The sequence below is a fragment of the Sorex araneus genome, chromosome 4 (assembly GCF_027595985.1).
Source record: "Sorex araneus isolate mSorAra2 chromosome 4, mSorAra2.pri, whole genome shotgun sequence".
Classification (NCBI taxonomy): domain Eukaryota; kingdom Metazoa; phylum Chordata; class Mammalia; order Eulipotyphla; family Soricidae; genus Sorex; species Sorex araneus.
Window position 1 is genome coordinate 71,691,888 of NC_073305.1, and position 18,661 is coordinate 71,710,548.

Below are 18,661 nucleotides of genomic sequence, written 5' to 3' on the forward strand. Positions count from 1 at the left end.
GTGAGACCCAAAAAGCAAAAAAAAAAAAAGAGAGAATCAGTGAATTTTGACTCTCCGTACCACCCTTCCAAAGAAGAGGAGGGTCCCGATTCTTGACTCTTAAGTCCCTGATAGAGCAGTGGGTGACAGCTCTCAGAGTGGTCAGTTCGTGGGAGGAGCTTCCAGGCAAACGCTGTTCAGGGTAACCTTGCTGACTTGGAGGAAATGCCCTGTGACAATAGGATTCTCTGGTTGAAGAGTAGAAAATGGTGCTCTCATTTGTCTCAGAAACTGTGTCCTTATGTATCACATTGTGTATCATATGTGTCCTAAGAAATGGTGCTCTGATATGTCTTAGAAACTGTGTCCTTACGTACCATATTATGTATCATCTGTGTTCTTATGTATCATATTGCAGTTTTTAATTTATTCTCCTTTCTGTTTTCAGCCATAGAGCTTATGTATGGAGGAATCTACTGCTTTTTGTGTCAGGACTACATATATGACAAAGACATAGAAATAATTGCCAAAGAGGAACAGCGGAAAGCTTGGAAATTGCAAGGTGTGTTTTTCTGGGTTTATATGTCTCATTTTTTTCTCAGCTGCGTTTTCCTTCTGTCTGAAAGATGCCGAACTGTCTGAGAGAAGAGTGGGTGTAGAGGACGACAGTATAGGTGTTGAGAGACTGGTTTTCTGCAGAATGGGTTCTCACTTGGTGTAATGATGACCAGCCTTCACCAACTGGTGTGCCCCCTTCTGCCCCTCCTCCCCCAGCCCTGGCCAAACCTCCCCCTTCCTCCTGTAGCTGAAGTGGAGCCTGGGCAGCTGCCCCAGTGCTTAAGAAAGAGCAGCCCTTTAACACCCATAAGGACAGCATTCAGATGCAGTTGAGCAGGGCCACACCCCCATCTAGTGGACAAGTGATTCCATGTTCACAAGTCCCTGAAGATGGTTGCTCTGAGCTCCCCCTTCTGTTCCAGAAAGCCACCTCACCTCAGTCATACTAGAATGGATATTTCTGGTACCTTTTGTGAGGTTAGCCAAGTTTGGATTAACATTTATACATTATTTAGACAATAAAAAAACTTAAAACATAAACATCTGGGAAGAAGGAGAAAAGCAGAAAAAGCTCATATAGTAAATTTAAGTGTAGTATTGTTCTGTAAACATATAAATCACATTGCTAAGATAATATGTGTTCTGGAATAAAATAAAATTTTTTTTGCGGTTTTTTTTTTTTTTTTTGGTTCACACCCTGCAATGCATAGGGGTCACTTCCTGACTTTGCAGTCAGGAATTACTCCTGGCGGTGCTCAGGGGAACATATGGGATGTTGGGAATCAAACCTGGGTCGGCTACTTGCAAGTCAAATGTCCTACCCGCTCTGCTATCACTCCAGCCCTTAAAATAAATTTTTTCTAAAGTCACTTTATTGTTCTCTGATGCAATGGATTATTCTTTCACTGTTATTTGAGTTATGCAGATAATTTTAGGTAACATGGAACCAAGTATTTCTGGGTGAATAAAGTGTGTGTTGGGATAAAATGGGATGCTTATTCTCACAGACACTGTCAGTTATCTTTCTTTATAAATCTTCTGTGGGGGGCCTATAGAATCCTCCAGAGGTGAAGGCACTTCCCTTGGGTGCTACTGACAGCTGGTTTGATCCCAGCACCACATACAGTCCTCAAGCAGAGCCAGAAGTAAGCCCTGAGCACTGCCACATGTGGCCCCAAATACAATATGGGTATAAGTGTTCTACACGATGTATTTTAGAAATACACATTAACAATTTTTTTTTTTTATGGATCCTTTTTTTTGGATGGGGTTGGGGTTAAGATTCTCAGAATAATTGGGAAAGTGTGGGGGGCCTCCCAGGTGGTATTTAGGAGGCGCTGGAACCTCGTTGGCAATTCTCAGCCAGGCTGACGGCTCAGGGAAGGAGCCTGAGGAAGTCATGATGCTGAGGTGATGGTGTGCTGTCAGGATACCTGGGCCGCGTTGACACTGCTGGGAGCTCCAGGGCTGCACCAGGCGATGCTCAAAGGACCTCATGGTGCTGGGAATCGCACGAGGTCAGGGTGTGCCTGCTCATTGCTATGCTATCCTAGGCCCCAAGGTACTTCTCAGATTTTGTTTTCTCTTCACAGGAAAGTCTCTCACCTAAGACTTCACTAGAGCTGAGACTGATCTCTTTCTCTCTTTCAGTGAGCAGGGTTGCTTTCTCTCTGTCAGGAAACTCCAGTGTATGCTCTGCACAGTCTATGCGAGAAAGTCCCTGTCACGTCCTGTACAAGCCCACCACAGTGTCGGGTGACCTGCAGGAAGACCTGGTGTGACAGATCTCTCACTGAAATGCAGCCTGACAAAATGTGTGTCACCAGCACACTAACTTCTAACCACACTTGATAAAACTGTAGCTCATCACTCCTGTTGCTGGTTTTTACCTGCTTAGGTGTTGGAGAGAAGTTTTCAACCTGGGAACCGACCAAACGGGAACTTGAACTGCTGAAACACAACCCGAAGAGGCGGAAGATCACTTCTAACTGCACCATTGGTAGGTGGGGCGGTGGGGGGGGGGGCGGGGATTGTAGGGGGATCTCTATCCCTCCCCTTAAGCTTCTCAGGCTCGAAAAGTAGATATCTCAGTGGGATTCTAAGTGGAGTTCTCTCCTGGCCACTGTCAGAGCCCTTGTTCCTGGGCTGCGTGCGGGTGGTGGTGGCTCTCCCAGAGGCCTCAGATTCTGCCTGTGTAGAAACTCAAGTTTACTCTGACCACACTGTTGCTGTGTGGTCACTTTCAGGGAGAGAAGTAAGAGTGTGAGTTTGAGAGAGAAGAAATCTATTTAGAAACATTCTTAAAAGACTTTTGTTTAAGAGGCAACATTGTGTGAGCAAGTGTAACTGAACATCACAGAGTACCTTGGGTTGGTTCATTAAAACATGCCTGAAAGTATGTGAGGTTGTATGTTCCTCAGTACTCACATGGCAGAGATGATGTGAGGTTCATACAAAAGTGGCATGATGATCCTATTTCTTCTCACACATTTCTTGCTTCTTGGACAAATGAATGAAGGGAAGTGCACACATCAGTGGGTTGCTGCCATGCTATTGGGGCTCAGAAATGTGCGTGGTCAGTGTTGTGGTCGTTCCGGCTAAGAACTCCTGTCTGCTTCGTGCCCAGGCCTGCGCGGGCTGATCAACCTGGGGAACACGTGCTTCATGAACTGCATCGTGCAGGCTCTCACCCACACACCTCTGCTTCGGGACTTCTTCCTGTCCGACCGGCACCGGTGCGAGATGCAGAGCCCCAGCTCCTGCCTGGTCTGTGAGATGTCCTCGCTGTTCCAGGAGGTAGGGCAGGCAGCCTCCATACCAGAACCTCCTCATAACAAACCCTCCTCCCTCCTTGCCCTCTGCTTTATGGACTCTGATGGAGGGAGGCACATTTCTGAAACCTTATGTGAATAAGTTTTTTTTCCCCATTTTTTAAGAAGAAGTTTCAAAATGTAGAATTACAGAAAGGGGGTAAAAAAGGCACATGGAATAGGACAGATCTGTCAGGGCACATGGCTTGCTAGGTCCCAAATTTGACCCCTGCTGTGACGTACATCCCACACCCCCAACACCAGCAGTGGGTGTCAGGGATTCCCTGAAAGACCACTGTTGTGCCCTGTGGCTTCCATACTGATAGACCCAGATAAGTTCATATCGCATCAGAGAAATTGAGCCAAATGCCCAGTTGGCAGAATATAGTGGGGAGTGGCCCGCGTTCTTTGAGCTGTGTGATTATTTCTTCAGTGCCAGTATGTTTTATGGAAGACACCTTTCCTCCGCTTCTTCCCAGAGGCCATCGCTAGATCAGAGACTGCCACTCAAGCTGGAACCCAGGCAGTGCGGGAGGCCTGAGTCTCGTCCTGGCACCACACATGGAGCCCCTGAGCACTGCCAGATATAGCCCCCAAACAAAAGACACAGGGAGACTTCTGGCATCATTTTTAGAGGACAAGAATGCGCACTTTGAAAAGGGCACGGGGGCGGATGGGATTCATTTCTGCATGTACTATGGCTGGGTCACCTTGCTTCTCCGCATCATGATTTGGAGGGTTGTGGATCTGAAATTGCATGGCCCTCTCCTTATTTTGGGGTTTGGGCAGTACCTGGTTGTGCTCAGGGCTCACCCCTGGCTTTATGCTCAGGCTCACTCCTGACAGGGCTCGCGGAACCATACCAGGTCCACCGTAATAAAGGTAACCTCTTTATTCATTGTAATATCTCTACAGCCCCACTGCCCCCTAAAGGAGATGGTACTCCCCCGGTCCCTGGCTCTCGGGCCACACCCCATACTCTGGGCTTGCTCCTGGCTTTTCACTCAGGAGTTATTCCTGGTGGGGTACAGGGGATTATATGGGATGCTGAGGATTGAGTCTGGGGTTAGCTGCCTGCAAGGCAAATGCCCTACCCCCTGTACTATTGCTCTAGTCGGAGATTGGGTTCTATGTAATACTGAGTGCCAGGTCAGTCAAGTGATCCCCAAACTGTATTTGTGACTCTCTGCCCTCAGTGTCAGCTAAGGTGTTAGGCTGCAGTTGAGTAGGGCCTGTCCACGTCTGTCCACCAGTGCTTCTGGCAAAGCTCAGACCTGGTATGTGGTACTCAGCTGAGTACTGAGTTCAGCTTGGTGAACTTGGTGAACTTAGAAGAGGCTCTCTGAAATGAATGATTGAATGAATGCCAGAGCATGTGGCTGTCTCAGCTAAAAATCCTGGGCTTGTGCCTCTTCCTAGGTTGCTGAGATGAATTAGATTTTACTCATGCACCTGTAGGAGACAGCAGATCCTGCAGAGGCTGTTTCTGGAAAGGATCCTTTGGTACAGCTGTGACAGGGGCCACAAAACCTGCATTATTTCCAATCTGGCTCATTTCAGAGAAACTTGCTGGTTCTGTGGTCTAGCCAACTCACTTCCTCCATCCATGCAACAGCCCTGGCTCCTAGGTGAGCAGATACACCAGCATAGGGGGAAGAGAGGGGCCACTCTCACATACATGGATACATGGTTTCCCAGGTACTGTGAGGCTGAGGGTAGGTAATGGAAGGAAGTGAGAGCAGCTCTGCAAGGCCGGGGGTCAGGGTGAAAATCGGCTGCCCCCTGGATGGAAGGTGGAGTCATTCTAGTCAGACTCACCGTACATTGGGGGGGTGGTGGTGGTGGTGGTGGTGGTGGTGGTGGTTGTGGTGGTTGTGTGTGTGTGTGTGTGTGTGTGTGTGAGTGTGTATGAGATTCTGGTCAGACTCACCGTACATTCGGTGTGTGTGTGTGAGAGACATTCTAGTCAGAGTCACCGTACATTCAGGCAGGTGTGTGTGTATGGTGTCTGTGGAGTGTGCTTGAATGCATGTGCGTGTCAAGTGTGTGCCTGTGTGTGAGTGTGTCTGTAGTGTGCGCATGTGTGAGTGCATGTGTGTTGAGTGTGCTGCATGCATGTGTATGTACAGTGTGTGTGATGTCCAGAGGGGAGCGTTTATTGCTGATGGTGTTTCCTTTGCCTCTTCTGGCAGTTTTACTCGGGGCACCGCTCCCCCCACATCCCCTACAAGCTGCTGCACCTCGTGTGGACACACGCCCGGCACCTGGCAGGGTACGAGCAGCAGGACGCTCACGAGTTCCTCATTGCAGCCCTGGACGTGCTGCACCGGCACTGCAAAGGTGGGCCCCGAGCCCCGTCCTCGTGGGGGGCCGGGCACAGCCATGTCTTGTGTGTGTTGCTTTTCTCCCTCGACTCCAAAAGGCACCGTGCTGAGCTCAGACCCTCAGGCGGGGTCTTTCTAGTTCTTCGTGGCCCTGAGTGCTGCCCTTGGAGAGCCCTGCAATGACTTTTTAACATGGAAGATCCCATGTGGGGCTGTTACCCCCAGGCAGTGTGGTAATGCGTTTGTTCCGGCCGGAGCAGGGATGCGGGTGCCTGGCGTTGGTGCTGCTTTGTCCGCCCGCCTGGCTGTTCTGTGGCCTCTGCGCTGGGCCTGGGGCAGCCTCGGCATATCTGACAGCTTCAAGCATGACTGGTCACCAACCCTTCACCCTCCCTGTTGGGTCCCTAAAGCACCTCAAGAAATAACCCAAGATAACTGGTCTTATGCAGCTCAGTTTGTGCACTGGCCAGTCCCTCGTTGGCCCTCACTCAGTTCACTTTTGGTGCCACTTTCACTTTAAAGTCTTAGAGATCTGGCCAGAAGACTGAGCTTGGGCCCATCTCACCATAATAGTTGTATTCAGATGAAAAGGGAAGTTAGCAACTCTCTAGTGACTGGAATGAATATAGCCATAACTGTGTCTTGGTTTTCTGTGTGGGTAGGTGCTCAGGGCTTACTCCTGGCTCTGTGCTTAGGAATGTCTCCTAACAGGCTCAGGGAACAGTAGATATGTTTGGGGTGGCTGGGATTGCGCACAGGCTGGCCTCAGGCAAGGCAGAACACCTCACCTGCTGTGCTATTGCTCCGGCCCCTAAATATATTTGAACGCCAAGAAAGAAGCTAAGGAGGTCTTAGGGAACGGAAAGAAAGAAAATTGAAAGGAACAGAGGGCAGCTGAGTTGTCTGCCCCTCCCCCAAGTGTTCGAGTGATGTCCTTTCCACATTCCCGTGGCGGGCAGCAGGTGTGAGCCGCAGCTGTGTTCTCCCCAGGTGATGACAACGGGAAGAAGGCCAACAACCCCAACCATTGCAACTGCATCATAGACCAGATCTTCACTGGCGGGCTGCAGTCCGATGTCACCTGCCAAGTCTGCCAGTAAGTGCCCGGCGTGCTGGACCTTGTGCTGACCCTGCTCTGTCCTAGGCCAAAGCTGAGGTGCTCTGCGAAGCTTTGAATGTCTTCAATTCTTGTACTGTGTCTGCGCAGTGTTAACTGCAGCCTCCAGAAGAGACACACAGGTTGGCGTGAGCAGCCCCCCATAGTCCCCTACTCTCCTAGGGCTATCGTGAAAGTGCCCATAGGAAAGACACTGAGAGGACCCTGTAGGCTGAAGGTGTCAGGGCCGGTCCCTGAGTGAGTGGAGGTATCCATTTCTGGGGGCTCGTGCTCACCCCTATAGCCAGCACGCTCTGGATGCTTTCCTTTGGAAAAACACTGGACCGCAGGGGCTGATGTTTTTGGTACATGTGCCCCAAAGTATCACTGTATCACTGTCATCCCATTGTTCATCAATTTACTCAGGCGAGCCCCAGTAACGCCTGAGTTTTTAGCATCCTCTTCTTACTTGTCTTTCCCAACGATTGGAAGCTCTTTCAGGGTCAGGGGAATGAAACCTGTCGTTACTGTTTTTGGCATATCGAATACGGGTAGCTTGCCAGGCTCTGCCTCAAAGTACCTTTATTTTAATGATGCTGTAGCTTCCTTTTCCCTTCCTCTGAAATGAGGCTCTTCTCCGGAGCCAGCGGGAGGAGGCCTGGACTGATGAGGGTTGCAAGTTTACCCCCTGCTGTAGGCATTCTGATGGCTTTTACTGCCGAACTCTAAATGCTTGGAGGTACCGGGGCTATAGCTAGTGGCAGCAGGGAGGCGGTGGATGCTGGATGGAGCCAGGCCCTCTGCATGCCCTCCGGCTTGCTGGTGCTGTCTCTGGTCCATTTATAAACATTTTTTCAGCCCTGGTTGCAAAATTGTTTTAGACAGCAACTGGAGGAGGGTAACTTCGGCCCAAAGAGTGGGGCAGTGGCCCTGTGCAATAGCACAGACTGTCTCAGAACATCACGGAGCCGAGACTCGCACTGTCGTTTGTTCTGGCTTCAGGGCTGGGGCTTAGTCCAGGCTCTCTTGCATGAGGCAGTGTGCACACACCCCCTCCTGTGTGCTGTCGGAGCCTGTCAGCGGTGGCCTTTCTAGGACTTGGGTCTGGCTGGTTGCTATAGTAATCCATGGCTTTTTTTTTCTGTGCATTTGCAATAAATTCCTAGGAGGAATTGGCTTGGCAGGTGAGCCTGAAGGCACGCTCCCTGAGCTCCCAGGCAGCGTGCTTGGAGCTCCCACTGTCTCCAAGGGCTCCATCCTGCTTCCCTCCCGCATCGCCCAGAGTGCTTCCCTCTCACTAACTCCCGAGCCTGTGGTGTGGGCACCAGGGCTGCAGCAGTGCCGCTGCTGGCCTCCAGCCCCTCAGGGCGTGAGCTGTCTGCTCTTCCTGAGGGGCATTTGGACAGGGGCAGCACCAGTGGCACCTGGCTCTCTCTGTGGCTGTCACTTGTCTGGGGTTTTTTCAGCAAGGGAGCAACAGCGGTCCACAGGCACTGTGATGAGGGACGCATGTGCATGGTAGAGTTGCGAAGGGGGGTTTGGGAAGGAGGGGCCTTGGGATCCTTGGGAGAAAGGTGCTGCGCTGGTGATGGGTGTGGTGCTGGAATTATGTGCATGATAAACCATTAGTATTGTAAACCACAGGATCTCAATTCTAAAATTTCAGAAAATAATTTAAAACTAGTAAGGATTGGAGAAATAGTACAGTAGGTAGGGCGCTTGCCTTGGCATGTGACAGACCTGGGTTTGATTCCTGACATCCCATTTGGTCCCCCAAGCACCGCTAGAAGTGGTCCCTGAGCACCGTTGGCTGTGGCCCGGAAACAGAAAATAAAGTCATTTTAGAAAGTTAAGAACATTGTTCTTTGTGTTTTCCCCTCTTCCTAGTGGCGTCTCTACCACAATAGATCCCTTCTGGGACATTAGCCTGGATCTGCCGGGCTCTTCCACCCCATTCTGGCCCCTGAGCCCAGGGAGTGAAGGCAGCGTGGTTAATGGGGAGAGCCACATCGCGGGAACCACCACGCTCACTGACTGCTTGCGAAGGTAAGACCCTTGGTGCCCAGGCTTCTGAGGGAAGAGGACGTCTCCTGACACCTGGCTCACCACGGCCTGTGGCTCAGAGCACAGGTGCCTTCATTGCTTAAATAGCTTTAAATTCAAGGTGTGCTATAAGTCTATTCACAAAATTTCTAATGGGTATATAAGAAACACATAACATTTTCTTACTAAAAGTTGTTAGATTATTAAATATAAGAGATATTTTATATAACAGAATTAAAAAAAAAATAAATAAATAGCTGAGGAGCAGCTACCACCTTCTGTTGGAGATTTCTGTAGAGTCTTGCCGCCACTCAAACTCCTCAGACATGGGGAGGAGGGAAGGTAAACACTTGACTTACATTTTCGTCCAAAATTTCTTATAATTTGTGTTGAAGCCAAATTCCTTTCACATCTGAAGGTGGGGCTTTTTTTTTTTTTTTTCGATTTTTGGGTCACACCCGGAGATTCTTAGGGGTTACTCCTGCCTCTGCACTCAGGAATTAACTCCTGGCAGTGCTGGGGGACCATATGGAATGCTGGGAATCAAACCTGGGTCCACCACGTGCAAGGTAAATGCCCTACCCGCTGTTCTATTGCTCTAGACCCTGTTACATTTATTTTTGATATTGAATTTGGTTTGATCTATGCATCTGTTGCAGGAATTAGCAGTTTGGCTGAGATGATGAGGATTGTAGGCAAAAAAATGTTCTTCAGCATGGTGGTACTGCACATGGGGGGAAAATGACAAATAAGAAATGACCCAGGAGTGCTTGTCTCCCAGGGCCCCTTACCTGTCTGGGAATCCTGTGGTCAGAAGGGTCCACTTTGATCAGACACAGTAGCATCTTGCCCCCGGTGAAATAAGATTTCCTCAGACCTGCTTCTGAACAGATTGAATATTTTTTTAAGCTGTAAACTTTGAAATTTGACTTAGAGTAAAGTGAGCTATTTTATTGGTTTTCTTATTTAGTTGCTATCCCTTATGGCTTAATTTAAACTTCTGTTATATCTTCACCATTAGAAATATAGCTTTCTCCCTTCCTTAATTAAACTCTTTTATTGCGGGGAAGGGCTGGGGACCACACCCAATGATGCTCAGGGGTTACTCATGACTCTGCACTCTGGAATCACTCCTGACGGCACTCCAGTGAGCATATGGGTGATCAAACCCAGGTCAGCAAGTGTAAGGCAAGTGCCTTACTTCCTGTACTGCTTCTCTGGCCTAAATTAACGCTTAAAAAAAAAACAAAACCAGAAAACAGCAATGTTAGCATGAGATCTAGGCTACAACCACCAAACTTAAAAATGTGCCTGTCAAGGTGCTTGGGGGAGTGATAGAAGCTGGGACACTAGTGGAGGGAAGTCAGCTTGGTGGTGGTATTGGTGTGAGCACTGTATGCCTGGAGCCCAGCTATGAATATCTTTGTACCTTAATATCTTTAATTAAGGTATCAATGTCTTGGTACCTTAATTAAAAACACATTTTTGAAACTAAGCTTTTACTTTTGAGACAGTTGCAGTTTCCTGTGCAGTAGGAAATGGAGCCCATGTACCGTTGGCCCGGTTTCCCCAGTTGTAAAATCATAGCTTAGAGCTGCCCCCTCAAAGGAGGCTGACCTCCCTGAGGGAGGGATCAGAGCATGTGCCCTCAGAGGGGCCCTTACATCATACCATTTTCTCTTTCTCCACCTATGCTTCCTGACTCAGCTATGAGCGGGTCTTCATTCTGCAAGTAGCAGGGGACTGGAAAAGATAGTACAGTGGGTAGGGTGCTTGCCTTGTATACGCTGGACCTAGGTTCTATCCCCAGCACACCACATGATCCACTGGGCTTCACCAGTAGTAATTCGAGAGTACAGAACCAAGAGTAACCCCTGAGCATCGCCAGGTATGGCCCAAAAACAAAACAAGGAAGGAGAAGGAGAAGGGGAGTGGGGTGCGGGTGCATACAAAACATAGCTTTGGGCGTTGCTTATTTCTTTTTTTACTCATACTTCTCTGGAGACCCAGCCAGGTTTCCATAGACAGTATCAGTAATTTTTCACTTCTTAATATTGACCATTATTTCATGGTGTTCCATGTACCACAGTGTAATCATTCACATATTGAAGGAAACATGCATTGTTTCTAGGTTTTAACTGTTACAAGTAAAGTTTGTATGAACATTTCTGTACACTGTGTATATGAACATACATCCTCGTGTGTCGGGGGTTTTGAGGAGGCCTAATGATTTCCCAGTGGCGTATAGTCAGTGGCCCAGCCTGCCGTGTGGGTCTGAGGCTGGGCGAGCCAGGCACCACCCAGCAGCAGCGCCACTGGGGATCCCCACAGGAAGTAAGAGTGGCCGCCACTCAGGTGACCGCAGTGAGCGTCACAGCCACGCATGCTCACTGCAAGCACGAAACCAGTCACGACTCCCAGAGGCCATTACAGCCCAGATGTGCCCGTGCATTCCTGCAAGGGAGGGAAGAGGCATAAACTAAAGCGTATTATGGTTATATTAAAAATATCAAATATGGGGGCTGGAGTGATAGCACAGCGGGTAGGGCATTTGCCTTGCACGCAGCCGACCCAGGTTCAATTCCCAGCATCCCATATGGTCTCCTGAGCACCGCCAAGGGTGATTCCTGAGTGTAAAGCCAGGAGTAACCCCTGTACATCGCCAGGTGTGACCCAAAAAGCAAAAAAAAAAAATATCAAATATGATTTAAAATGATAGGGAAGATGGAAAAAATAGCTTCCATTTTGAGATTGTAAGTCTCTCTGTTGTTGGTAAATTAACATACTGAAAGCAATTTTTTTTTTAATGAAAAAGAACTCTTCTTTTCTCTCTCTGCCTCCCCCATATGCTCCCCCTCAGACATTTTTTTTTGATGTCTTACAGATTCACCAGACCGGAGCACTTGGGAAGCAGCGCCAAGATCAAATGCAGTGGTTGCCATAGCTACCAGGAGTCCACCAAGCAGCTCACCATGAAGAAGCTGCCCATTGTGGCCTGCTTCCATCTCAAAGTGAGTGTCCCAGAGATGTCCAGCCTCTGTGGTCACTGCCCCGTGCAGCTGTGAGCCAGGGCGATGGCTTGCTGCGAGCGGGTTGTGCAGAGACAGGAAGTGCTTTGGTATAAGAACGGGAGGGAAGGGGCATCTTGAGATTTCACTGCTCTTCTTACTTAGTTTTTTCTCTTTCCTCAACCCCCAAGTTTTCTGTTTTTCTTTAACTGTAAAAAGAACCAAAGGTCTCTACAGGGTCAGGTGAGATAATGACCCTCTTAGCTTGGCCGGGAGCACACGGCCGGGGGGAGCCGCAGGCGACTCCTCCCTTTTCCTCGCATCTTCTGTAGCGTTTTGAGCACTCCGCCAAGCTGAGGCGCAAGATCACCACCTACGTGTCCTTTCCCCTGGAGCTGGACATGACCCCCTTCATGGCATCCAGGTGAGAGCGGGTTTGGCCAGCTGCTCTGGGGACAGGTGTGGCTGGTAGGGGTGCGCTCCCAGGGTCCTGGCTCAGATAGGCACTTGTTGCAGAGCTGGACCGCCCTCGGGTGAGTCTCCCATTTTGTGGGTTTCTCATAAACTTACAGAATTGTCAAGGTGGGATCACATTGTGAAAGCAGCTCTTAGGCTGATGAAGCTGTTTTTGGAATACAGAGAAACTTAGTTGACTTTGCAGCTATAGATTTTATTTTCTTATATTATTTATTTATCTTACCAATTTTTGTATTCTAGACCACTTGTAATCAACTCTCTAAAAATGGCAACACTCATACATTAGACAGTGCTAATTGCTTGGGCTGCTGTGGCCTAAAGCACTTCCTACATTTCTCTAAGGGCCAGAAACCTGGTCAGGGTATTGTCGAGCCAGGCTTCCTTAGATCCTAGGGGCTACACACAGCAGTGCTCTGTGTGGGGAGATCACTCATGGTTGTGCTCAGGGAACCAGGTGTGTTGCGGGATTTGAGCCTGGGTTGGCCACAGGCAAAGCAAGCACCTTATTTGTGTCCTCTCTGGGGCCAGCAGGTAGACCTGGGGGTTGCACTCCGCCTCAGCTGATTGGCCGGTTTCTCCTCTGGTTCACTTAGCTAGCCTGAGTCTTGGTTTCCTCACGTTCAGTGTGCCACAGAAGGAAGATTTGTAGAGAGAACTAGATATGGTGTGTGTGTATATAAAAGACCTAGCACAGTAGTTTCCCAATGACACTGGTGATGGGCCTCAGATAATTATTTTGGATGTTTAGTTTACTCTTGTTCTTTATAGCAAGGAGAGCAGGATGAACGGGCAGTACCAGCAGCCTATGGATAGCCTCAATAATGATAACAAGTAAGTGGTGCCTTGGGGACATGTCCTGGGCATCACAGGTGTGGGCAGGGAGGGGCACTTGCAGGGAGGCCTGCCTCTGTTTCCCTTGGGCTTTTTTTTTTTTTTGCTTTTCAGGTCATATCTGGCGAAGCACAGGGGTAACTCCTGGCCCTGCACTCAGGAATTAATCCTAGCGGTGCTGGGGGTCCATGTGGGATGCTGGGAATCGAACCCGGGTTGACTGCGTGCAAGGCAAACGCCCTACCCGCTGTGCTCCAGCCTTCCTTTTGGCTTTTTGGGTCCTACCCAATGATGTTCAGGGGCTACTCCTGGCTCTGCACTTGGGAATTACTCTTGGCGGTGGGAACCATATGGGATGCTGGGGGTTGAACCTGGGTTGGCTATGTGCAAGGCAAATGTTATCCCCGCTGTGCTGTCGCTCCAGCCCAACCTGCCTGTGTTTCTCAGGGACACCGCTACACTGAGTGACAGCAAGAGTTCTGACTCTTGGGAGCTGGAGTGATAGCACAGCGGGTAGGGCGTTTGCCTTGTATGCGGCCGACCCGGGTTCGATTCCCAGCATCCCATATGGTCCCCTGAGCACCGCCAGGGGTAATTCCTGAGTGCAGAGCCAGGAGTGACCCCTGAGCATCGCTGGGTGTGACCCAAAAAGCAAAAAAAAAAAAAGAGTTCTGCTTCCGGTCTTGCTGGACTATATTAAAAGTACTTAATCCTCCGTTGGTTAGGAATGGGCTTTTCTACATGCATCATAAATGCCCCCTTCTGTTGCGGGCACTGGGTCCCCTCTGACCCCTGCACTTGGGAAGCGAAAGCTCAGCTCTGGAACGCTGGGCCCCGCGGCCTTTTCCCCACCTTGTCTTGGTGTTGGTGTGGCAGGGAGGAGGAGAGGGAGAGTGGTGCCAGCGCCTGCTAACGCCAGTTGCTTCCTGGGCCAGGCAGTCTTCCTTCGAAACTGGGGATTTCTCATTCACGTGAGCGTCTGGTCTCTGATGCGGTGCAGCAGGCTCACTGCTCTCTCCCTTCCTCCCTTCCTCCCAAACTAGATACTCCTTGTTTGCAGTTGTCAACCACCAGGGGACCCTGGAGAGCGGCCACTACACCAGCTTCATCCGCCAACACAAAGACCAGTGGTTCAAGTGTGATGACGCCATCATCACCAAGGCCAGCATCGAGGATGTGCTGGACAGTGAGGGGTAGGTCCAGGGCCCTTCACTTCCCATGTCAACACTGAGTCCAGGGCCGACCTGAGTGCTCTTAGAAGCATAAGCCCAGTGCTCACGGGGCCTTGCTGTCCAGAGCCTTTCTCCTCTCCTGTGGCCGCTTCTGGCCTTTCCTGGCAGGGTCACTTACTGTCTAGATGCTCTAAGTCTTTCCCCTGCCTGCAGAATCATTGCCTTGAGGACACACACACACACACACACACACACACACTGCTTCCTCACTCTGCCTTCCCCTCTCCTTCCACATCCACAAGGTCTCATTAAGTACCACCGTGAACAAGCAAGGTCAGGCTAGTGGGAGGTCAGTCTGGGCTTGTTCGGGCCTTGGGTAGCCAGTGCCACTACCCCGCCAGGACGCCTTGTCTTTGGGCAATCACTGAGTCCCCAAACCATCCCTCCAGGACATGGGACTCTGAGCTGGGCAGAGGCCGTGGTCCGAGTGTCCTGGGGCCTGAGTTCTCCATGCCCTGAGTTGAGCAGAAGCATGCTTTCTCCTTTTGCCTCCGCAGATACCTGCTGTTCTACCACAAGCAGTTCCTGGAATACGAATAGCCTTACCTGCAGTTGGTCCCCAGAAATGAAGGCAGTGAGTTGGCAAGCACATGTTGGCATCAATGCAATCCCTGTCCTCACCACTGTCCTGTGCCCGCCACCCCCGCCAGCATGCCCCCAGGAGCACCAGGCTCTCAGCAGCCTGGGCCCCTGGGGCCTTCGTGCAGTTGGCTCCCAGGATCGTGATGGACAAGCAGAGGGTGAGGGGGGGCTCTCGAGGTGCCCAGAAGAGCACATTGAAGGGAGGGTGCACCTGGGCTGGGGGAGCAGAGCAGGTCTGCAGTAGCGCATCTCCTGTGCTCCCTGAGAGGGGTGGGGGGTGTCACACCTTAGCAGCCTGGCCCAGGTGCTTCAGTTCAGCTGCACAGTGGTGCAGTTTCAAAAGGTGCCACTCGTTTCAGAATTAGGGTACAGGAAAGCAACAGGCTAGGGTGGTAGAGATGGTGGCAAGGACAGCGATGTCAAATCCCCTTTTCTCTGAGAGTGAAGTTCTAGCGCTGTAAAATCTGGGACTCTTAGCCTCAGTTCTGTCAGCAGATGCAGAGCGCCCCCCAGAGCCTGTGGGTGGAGCTGCAGACGCTGGGTCTCTGCGCATGCCTGCCCTGCAGAGGCCTTAGCCCTGGGCGCATGGGAGGCTCCCGCTCCTGTACGCTCACTTCCTTTTCTTGGCCTCCCCCTTCTCCCACAGTGTGATGCCAGTGACGTGAAAAATTATTGCGTTTATACGGAAATTTTAGGTGTTTTTTTCCCTTACTTCTGGGGAGAATGGATGTTGATTTCTAATTGGTGCTGGGTGCTTGCCTCCCCCTTCCCCTCCCGTTAGTGGCTGATTCCGCCGGTGGTACAGCTGAGGAAAGTCAGACCACAGCTAGAAGTGTCTGTCCTATCAATTCCTTGAGTAAAGGAAGCCATTTTTAGGTGGTTTCTTTGTTTCCCATCTTCGTATTTACTTCCGGCCACCTGTCCCACGAGCTGTTTGTCACGGCCTGGTGCGTCTGGATTCGGGAGCGGCTCCCGCTGGACGGTGCCAGAACACCTGCCGGGCCTTTAGTGGCGTTGTCATTCCGGCTTGTGGCTGTGTTCGTTGGCAGAGCTGCTCGGGAAGATGCAGCAGTGTAGAGCGTTCCTTGTAAGATACCTTGCATGCATCTGTGCGTTCAAACCTAAATGTCCATTGTTTGTACATTTACGAAAAACTGTACCCCAGAAAAACTGTACCCCAGGCGCGCAGGAGGAAAAAGGCGTGTTGGTGTAGTTTGGGAAATACCCACTTTCAAGCTTGATTTGTCCTAGTTGCCCCATCTGCATCTGAACAGGGTCAGTGTTTGTTTTTCACTAAAGAACCAAATATTAAATATTTAGTCTTTAAGAATCACACAGTTTCTGCCCGAGATGAATGAATGTGGCTGTGTTCCAATAAAACTTTATTTGTGGACAAAGTTTAGTTGTACCTAATTTACATGTTGGTAAATTTTTAGGACCTCCCTACCTTGCCCCACCCTCCTACTGCTAAAAATTATGTGAGTGATTCTCAGTTGGCAGACCTGTGCGAAAGCAGTGGCAGGCCCAGTTGGGCAGCAAGAGCCGAGCATTTGAAACTCCTGGTAGCCCTGTGGTAGGATTCAAGCCCCTGGCCAGTTCATTATTTTTCTGTGTTTAAGAAAGATAAGTTCTTAATGGCTTTAAGATAGAATATGACCGGAGAGGTTAGCATGGCACAGAAGTTCAGATACAGCCCCTCTTGACCTGTGTGACTGCAGAGTTGTTTCGGGGAGAGGAGGAGCCTGCAGACTTCAGAGCCACAAAGTTGGCCACTTGTGGCCGCCTCAATTCCTGGGGTGTCCCAAGGTGGAGTGGAGGCAAAGCAGAGTCTTTGGGTTTCCTGGCACATTGCCTCAGACGTGGCCGGCCCCACACCCTCACTTCAGAAGAGACAGCTCTTCTCCCCTGTCCCCACAACTGCCCATGGGCTCAGCTGCACCCAGACTGGAGTACTAGGTGGAGGCAGCAGAGCTCCTAGGTGTTTTCACTGTGGGCTTCAGCTTAGTGCCATTCCCTGTACTAGCATCTTGGCACTACACTGCTCATTGTTGCTAAGCAGGTCACCTGCCACTGAAGCCCGTGGAGGCGGGCACCTGGGGACTCAGGGATTTCTTTAGGTCGGGGTCCAGGTTTTAATATTCCGACATTCCTATTGGCCTCCCTGCCCTGCCACAGAGGTATCCATGTTGAGGTCGTCACCACTTAGGGCTGCAGCCCTGGGGAACCATTAGGTGACAGCCCCTCACACTCTGTTCCCAAGGTGTTGGCTGTCATCGCTGCACTCTGCGGTGGAGCCCCTCAGAGCTCTGAGCATGCAGAGAGCTGGGAAGTAAGTATAGGCCAGGGGCTGGCTGCTGCCATCCTGGGAGGCCTGTGTCTGGCACCTGGACCCGCACTTCCAAGCCCCTGTGCATCGTGGGCCTGCGCCGTGCTGCTTGGCTCGGGGTGTTTGCTTTTCCTGTGTGACATGGTTGTTCTTCTGACAATTAAAGTGGTCGTTGCATTGACTGTAACTTTGAAAACAAAAAATTGTAGGAAAAAAGGATTCCAATGATTGTGCTGGTGATTTATTATTATTACTCAGATGTGTAACACCTCTCTTTACCTGTCTTTGGGAACGTTTGCCCCGCTTCCTTATTGGCTTGTAGTCTTTACTATCTCCTAATAAAGCTGTTTTATTCTGAGAGTCGGCCTGTCTCCCCTTACTAGCAGCCGCTAAGGCAGTGGGGTGGCCCAGCCCTGCCCTGGGACCACCGCCTGCACAGGACCGTTTGGGCGCTGACTGTGCACTGGGCTTGCTTGGCTTCCTGTGATTAGCCCCTTCCTCCTCTCAGGGGCAGGAGGACGATATCAGGGTGAAAGAGGAACATCCATGACTCTCAGACTGGTGCACAGAAGTTCCGGGGGGGCTTCTTTGTGTGCATGTGCCCCTTCCGGCAGTGCTCAGGGATGCTGGCATGTTGGGTACCTCTGTGACCTCGCTTGGCTGTGTGCAGGCACCTGGTTGGCCACACAGCGGCCTGCTGACAGCCGTGGTCTCAGTCTTGTACGCAGACCATCAGGTGAGTTCAGTGGGGACGTGGCAGTTGTTCCAGGTCTTTGATGGCCTGACCATTGTGGAAATCACTCCCCCCGAATCCGATACGCTGCTGGTGCTACCTTGGTGAGGGAGGTAGGGGTTCTGGGGCTCCCAGTCACAGTAACTCTCACCAGTGCATCAGAGAGTTGTGGGATTCCTGCCAGTGGCCAAGTACACCTGTTAAACACTCGGAAACCGCGGAAGTAGCCAGACTGGATGAGATACGCTGCAGTTCTTCAAAGGGACATCATTTCTGGGATGCTGCTGCTCCATGTCTCCTGTCTGCTGGGCCCCTGGCTGTGTTCAGTTACTGGAAGTCATTGTGCAGAATGAGTGTTCCAAGGACAGGGTGACAGGGAAGGAACCTGTAGGGAACTCTGCTCAGACATTACAGTAATCGGCTAGATGTTCTGTTTTTCTTTTTGGTTTGGATTTTGGACCACATCTGGCTGTGCTCAGGGATTACTCCTGGCTCTGTACTCAGGAATCATTTCTGGTGGGCTTGGGGGACCGTATAGGGTGCTGGGATCTAACCCTAGTGAGCCGTGTGCAAGGCAAGTGCCTTACCCACTGTATTCTCTCCGTCCAGCCCCTACATGTTGTTTCTTGACTGAAAAAACACAGGACGATTGTTATAGTCAT

The 18,661-nt window shown here is 50.5% G+C and overlaps 1 protein-coding gene across 1 annotated transcript in view; it reads left to right on the forward strand.

Moving 5' to 3' along the window:
* USP22 (ubiquitin specific peptidase 22) overlaps window positions 1-17,624 on the forward strand; it is a 32,283-nt gene extending 14,659 nt beyond the window's left edge. Inside the window, exons 3-13 of the mRNA XM_004612816.2 lie at window positions 428-541; window positions 2,435-2,536; window positions 3,164-3,333; window positions 5,540-5,687; window positions 6,662-6,767; window positions 8,655-8,813; window positions 11,695-11,821; window positions 12,151-12,242; window positions 13,064-13,126; window positions 14,170-14,319; window positions 14,856-17,624. Of these exons, the coding sequence (XP_004612873.1) occupies window positions 428-541; window positions 2,435-2,536; window positions 3,164-3,333; window positions 5,540-5,687; window positions 6,662-6,767; window positions 8,655-8,813; window positions 11,695-11,821; window positions 12,151-12,242; window positions 13,064-13,126; window positions 14,170-14,319; window positions 14,856-14,898 (1,274 nt within the window). The 3' untranslated portion in view covers window positions 14,899-17,624. The remainder of the gene's footprint in view (window positions 1-427; window positions 542-2,434; window positions 2,537-3,163; window positions 3,334-5,539; window positions 5,688-6,661; window positions 6,768-8,654; window positions 8,814-11,694; window positions 11,822-12,150; window positions 12,243-13,063; window positions 13,127-14,169; window positions 14,320-14,855) is intronic.
* The last annotated feature ends 1,037 nt before the right edge of the window (window positions 17,625-18,661 follow it).